At 41.2% G+C, this 6,440-nt stretch overlaps 1 protein-coding gene across 1 annotated transcript; it reads left to right on the top strand.

Annotated features, from left to right (window-relative positions):
- The first annotated feature begins 1,561 nt into the window (after window positions 1-1,561).
- LOC144290691 (small ribosomal subunit protein eS4, X isoform-like) lies at window positions 1,562-2,454 on the top strand. Its single transcript, XM_077860170.1, has one exon. The coding sequence runs from the start codon at window positions 1,580-1,582 to the stop codon at window positions 2,240-2,242; it is 663 nt and encodes a 220-aa protein (XP_077716296.1). The 5' UTR covers window positions 1,562-1,579; the 3' UTR covers window positions 2,243-2,454.
- Window positions 2,455-6,440: the final 3,986 nt, after the last annotated feature.

Here is a 6,440-nt window from a genome sequence, read left to right as displayed (position 1 = left end):
GGTCTTTCCCTAGCTTTGGGTATTTGCCCCATAAGTACATACTGTTCAATTCAACCAGATGAATTCTTAAAGGAGAACCTCTGAAGTTCTTCAGAGTTCCCTCTCTCTCCGTGAAGCTTTCTTCCTTCCAGAACCCTATTCTGTGAATTCTGGGTACAGAATGTCTCCAGAATCTCAGCCCTCTCCTCAACTCTGTCCCATCAATTTCAGGCCATCTGTAGGCTGTATCTGGGGTCTCCAGCTCTGTACTGCAACCTGGAAACTTTTTAAGTCATTAACCATGGTAATTTAAGAGTTTATCTTTCAGGGATCACTGTCCTTCATTTCCTGATGTCTAGTATCTTTTAAACACTGTTTTATATATTTTACTGTGGCTATTTTTTTCATGTAGGAAGATAAATCTGTCCCCGGTTCTTTCATATTTGCCTAAAGCAGAAGTTGTGTGTGTAACTGGGATCATACTGAATTTTGAACCTCACTTTTTCTAGTCAATATTTTATCATAAGCTATTACCATTGGCATAAATCATTCCTAATCTATTTTTATGTTGCCATAATGCATAATATTATGATGTATAACTATATCACTTTTACTGTACATCATTCCCTGTTATCAGACTTTCTCTGGTTATATTTCCAATTATAAGTAATACTATGATTGATATTTTGGGGCACAAGTTTTCATCTACCTTTTCCAATGATTCTTTTGGACAGATTTCAAGAGCTTAAAAAATTGAGTTAAGGAATAGAAACTTTTAAAAAAGTATTATATACATCACCCTCATCATTCTCATGAAGGTTTTCTCAACCTACATTCCTAGCAGCATATATTAGTGACCATTTTATTGAATCCTCACCACTATCATTTCTCAAAATATTTGCTACTTTGATTTGTGAAATTGATGTCTTGATCTAAATTGTGTTTTCTGATTATTGGCAAGTTGAATATTTTTATGAGTTTTTCTATTTCCTCTTTGTGAATTATATATCCCCATCCTTTTATTGTCTAGTAAGATATTAGAGTGTTCCAAATCCATTTGGGTGAGCTCCCTGACCTTACTTTTTTGCCAAATACTCCAGCCTTATATGAACCTACCATTCTCTTCATGGGTTTTTCTTTCTTCTTCTTTTTTTTTTTTTCTTTTTTTGGTCTTTGCACTTGCTTCTGCCTCTATCTGGAAGGCTCCCCTCTGATAATTTTAACATCTTGGCAATTCCTTCCCTCTTTCAAATCAAAAGCTGCCTTCTCAGTGAATTCCTCCTTGCCAGTCCTGGGTAGACTAAGATCTTCCTTCTTCAAAGATTTTGCCGTTGGTTTGTCATATTGGTTCACATACTCATGTGTGCATGTAAGCTCCTTGAGGTCAAGGATTATTTATTTTAATCTCAAAACTCATGCACTTTTGCTGTTAATAAATGCCCCAAAACACATACTGAATGAAAAAATGGTTAAAAGAGGGCAACTCAGACAAACTAAAATAACAGTGTTCATTCATTTAGCTGGCATTTATTAAATACTATGTGTACCAACTGAGGGAAATTTAAACCTACTTTATGCTCTTTTTGTGCCTAGCGCAGCCATGGCTTGTGGTCCCAAAAAGCATCTGAAGTGTGTAGCAGCTCCAAAGCACTGGATGCTGGATAAACTGACTGGTGTGTTTGTTCCTCGCCCGTCTACTGGCCCCCATAAGCTGAGAGAATGTCTTCCTCTCATCATTTTCCTAAGGAACAGACTTAAGTATGCCCTAACAGAGGATGAAGTAAAGAAGATCTGTATGCAGCATTTTATTAAGATTGATGGCAAGGTCCAAACTGATATCACCTACCCTGCTGGTTTTATGGATGTCATCAGCATTGACAAGACTGGGGAGAATTTCCATCTAATCTATGACACCAAGGGTCACTTTGCTGTTCATCGGATTACACCTGAGGAGGCCAAGTATAAGTTGTGCAAAGTGAGAAAGATCTTTGTGGGAACAAAAGGAATCCCTCATCTGGTGACTCATGATGCTCACACCATCTGCTATCCTGATCCCCTCATCAAGGTGAATGACACCATTCAGATTGATTTGGAGACTGGAAAGATTATGGATTTCATCAAGTTTGATACTGGTAATCTGTGTATGGTGACTGGAGGTGCCAACCTGGGAAGAATTGGTGTGATCACCAACCAAGAGAGATACCCTGGTTCTTTTAATGTAGTTCACGTGAAAGATGCCAATGGCAACAGCTTTGCCACCTGACTCTCCAACATTTTTGTTATTGGCAAAGGCAACAAACCATGGATTTTTCTTCCCTGTGGAAAGGGTATCCGCCTCACCATTGCTGAGGAAAGAGACAAGAGACTGGCAGCCAAACAGAGCAATGGGTAAAATGGACCCTAGGTGACGTGATTGGAAGTCTTTATACTTAATTAAAGATTCTACAGCATGAAAAAATAAAAAATAAAAATAAACCTACCTTATAATAATTCACTTTTAAATAGTAGTCTATTGTTTTCTAGCCATTTCTCTCATTGGCTCTGTTGAATGTTATTAATGATTACATGAGCTCAAATATTAAAATAACACTACAAATGAACTTAGAAAGCCTCTGATCTGTTCCCATCCTGCAACCTCTGCCTAAATCCTTAAAAGCAGCTAGCTTTAGATGACTATGCGTCTGCATAATGGCTTGCTGTTTGACCCCTTTTTTTCCAGCTAATTGAGTTGGCTTGTCACTGCTAAGGAAGCACATCTTCAGGCACGGCACCCACTCACAGCCCCACAGGAAAATTAGAGTGTGTTTCCTTCCCCTATGTGTTTTATCATTTGTGATGTCTGAGTGTGGAATCAATCCCTAAAGAATTTGGTAATGGCCTATTAGAAATATCACTTTCTTCAAAGTGAAGGATGAAGGTCACAAGTCTCGCTTGGTAGGGTCTTCTCATACCTCCCTCCAGTTCTTCAAATCTCCTCTCCCACATATTTGTAGGCAGTTGCAATATTTTGGGGAGGGTATGATTTACAAGAAGATACAAACTTCTTTGCAAAAGCTCCTTGCTGAGTCAGGCTTGGCTGAAAGATCAACTTTATGGAAAGCAAAAGTTCCTAAGAGGCTGCCTTTAGTCTCCAGAGAAATAATGGAAGCAAATCAATGGAGAGGTACAGACAGTACAGATAGATAAAGATAGAAATGGAGTTTCTACAGAGAGCTTCACCAGGGTGAAGTGGCATATGTAGTGTCATCCCAGGATAGGCAGGGTCCAATAATTTTTATTTTGTTTTTTCCTGAACCTCTTTCTATATGATCTGATGCACCCAAAGTCAGCAAGTCAATAACTTTCTGTCTCATGCCATGCTAAGGAAGAAATACCATACCAAATATCAGGAGTCATCTGCTTACCAAGCCATCCTACTTTAATGAAGGACTGGCCATGGAATCTCAGGACAACCCCTTATATCTCTGTTTCAGAGGTCCTCCTCCTCAAGGTATGTGGTCCACCTCACTCACTCCTCAAGGTATGTAGCAGCGTCAGAGAGCAGAGAACAGAGACTAAGAGGCCTGTCTGGATGCCACTGCCAACCCAAGCCCATTTCAAGCACCAGGGGAGTACTTTATATATTTCAAGGAAGGCCCTCCAACATGCAGAGCTTCCTGAGGCACAGGGATTAGCTCTAAGGGAATTTCTGGATAAAGATATTATAAGAACATTTCCACACAACAGGAAGCTGACCCATTTTATAAGCCCAGCACTGGATCAGAAAGTTGTTACCAGACTGCATTGTTATTGTTGCTATACTATCAAAGACTTGAGAACAGGGTCCACCTTCTGTTGTTTTCAAAACCCCAGCCCAGCACCAAGACAGACCATAGAATATTGTTGAATAAATGTTAAAAGTCCTAGTTTAGGGCATGTTTAATTTGCATTGGGTAGTAGAGCATTTTAGAGAAGTGAATAGCATCCTGAAACTAGGACAGAAGGCTTAGTTCAAACTCTCTGGGTTTCAGTGACCTCTCTTAAAATGAAGGAGTTGAACCAGCAGACCCTTAAAGACCTTCCAACTTTAGATCCTATGACTTGAATATCTATGACGGGCTCTAATCAGGGAGCAATCGTTGGCTTCCCAAGAAGCTGAAGGGGATTTAAACCAACAAACCTAGTTGCCAAGGCTTAATACATGTAGGAAACTATTCATCCACCATTGGCTACAGGCTTGGAGTCAGGTGGCAAATGTACTAATCACTCTGTCAGTAAGTTGAGACCATGTTGCACACTCCCAATATCAGCACTTGTGAGACCTGGGTGGAATTTTTTTTTGTTCCTGTTCCAAGGTATTTGAGTCCAAGTGATCTGGAGCAGACAGCTTCTGAACCCCTAATGTGAGCCCGTGCCCTGGAGACCATGGAGTCTAATTATATTGAGTGGAGAGTAGCAAAAGTCACAAAGCCATTAATGGGGAGGTAGGAGGAAATGAACACCCAGGGAGAAATTCAGAAGCTATTTTGAGAAACAGGGAAATTTGCTTCTTTGTCTTGGTGACAAAGTAGCTGAGTCACCCAATCGCTCATAATCTCAGGGAACCCATTAGCTTTGGTTGAGTCCCCACTCATCTGTCAGATAAAGTGGAATGGTGTGATGGTTGGAGAAAGCCCAGAAGGCCTGGCTCTGGGAAAACACAGTGATTTGCAGGGGAGGAAAAAGAGGAGCAGGACATTTTTTATAGCTCATAAATTGAAGATGAAATCACCATAAAGGACTGCCAATGAAGCAACACCCAGTAATCCTGCACTTAGGCAAAGCTCAAATGCCAGAGATGCCTTGAGATCGGGCCTTTGATGGGAAAAGATCACCCAAAAGTATTCTGAGCTGAGGGAGCAAGTGGGATGGACAACAGGAGGATAAGCAGAACAATTTGCTTATGAGGCTTGTCAAAGACCCATACGTCCATCTCCTGTCAGGCGTCTGAGCACAGGTAGTATACACAACCTTCAAACCCCTTGAGCCCCATGGCAACCCAGGTGCCCAGGAACCCCTGACTCTAAAGCGTATAAATCATAGCATGAGAACCCTGAGTGAAAATCTGAGAGGACACTCAGAGGGGTAGGAATATTGGAGATTCTGTCCTCTGTGAGAGTGAGACCAGCATGGTCCCAAATGACACACTTCCTGACCTCCCATGTTCTTGGGAAAGCTCAGAAAAACTGAAGGTAAGGGATGAAGGAACCAACCAGCCTGTGGAGAGTCCTGAGTCCCCTTTTCCAAACTGTGGTTCAATGATCAGGGACTACAACGAAGTTTAAGAAGACTCAACTCATTTCTGATTGAAGCTGATGTCTTTGTGGGAAGACAAGGTGGTAGAGTTTAAAGACCTGGGTGGTATACTGATGATAGCAGCTGGTAACTCTGGTTTAAAGCTTGGGTTAAATATTATGGTGTGACAATCCAATAGGATCAGAGGGGATGTGACCATGCTTTGGAAATGGTCAAGTGGATGAGCAGTGGAAATGGCCATTATTATTAGAAAAACTCTCAAGTCCTTTCTGGAAATGAAGGAACACAGGAGGCACAGCTCCTAGCAGAAGGTGTCTGCTTCAGGAACAGATGTACCCTTCTTAAGGTCACAAGATGATTCAGTCACAGACAAGCAATCCTTCTTTACCTCAATAAATTTTCCTACTTAGTGAATGTGAACAGTGCAAAGACAGCTTTGGTACAGATAAACAAACTTGTCCACAGCTCACCCTGGCCCGGTGTCATTTCTACCCTCCCAATTGCTATAAAAAGCTCCCCCATAAATTCTAAATCCCCAGCTGAATCAATCATCAGACCAAATCCTGGAAGCCTACTCAAAAACTAAGCAAAGTTTTAAAGTGAATGCTGCCCTTTGCAGACCCCCAAACTCAGCTCTTTCCCTTCTGCCGGGCTAGGTCAGTTCCCCAGACAGCTGTAAGGAAGAGAGAGAAGACTCACAAGTGTTTCCTTCCCTGTTGTGAATGATATTGTGCTCTTTCAAGCACATGGCCTCTGCCTCTCACTCTCTCTCCTAGAAGGAGTAATTTCCCGGAAGGCACCTTAGACCCTCACATGATGGTGTTCTCAGAGGCCTGCCACGTCATGTTTCAGGCATGTTTAGACATGATGGAACCATGATGTGGAGCCAGCGTGGGATCAAGGAAGAATGAGCTCATAAATATAAAGTGTCTGCTATAATGTACACTCACTAAATGTTGGCTTTTAGTCATCATTAGATAGGTGATTCACAAAAACATTTCTTTAGTTGAAGAAATTTTTTTTAATTGAACTAAGAGCCTCCCATAGTCCAGGCACTTGGATGGGTCCCATGGAGAACAGCAAGATAAATGTAATTTGATTTCTACCTTTAGGAAGTTTAGAATTTAGAGAGAAGGCACACAGGCCAACGTAGTACAGAGTTAAATCCAGTAAATGTTATGAAAGTA

Source organism: Canis aureus, chromosome 2 (genome assembly GCF_053574225.1).
Source record: "Canis aureus isolate CA01 chromosome 2, VMU_Caureus_v.1.0, whole genome shotgun sequence".
Taxonomy (NCBI): Eukaryota; Metazoa; Chordata; class Mammalia; order Carnivora; family Canidae; genus Canis; species Canis aureus.
The sequence above is the reverse complement of the archived record's forward strand: the minus strand, read 5'-3'. Positions and strand labels throughout refer to the sequence as shown.

Bases quoted from the DNA above. Each gene is read 5' to 3' on its own strand.
- LOC144290691 (XM_077860170.1), top strand. From the start codon at position 1,580: ATGGCTTGTGGTCCCAAAAAGCATCTGAAGTGTGTAGCAGCTCCAAAG.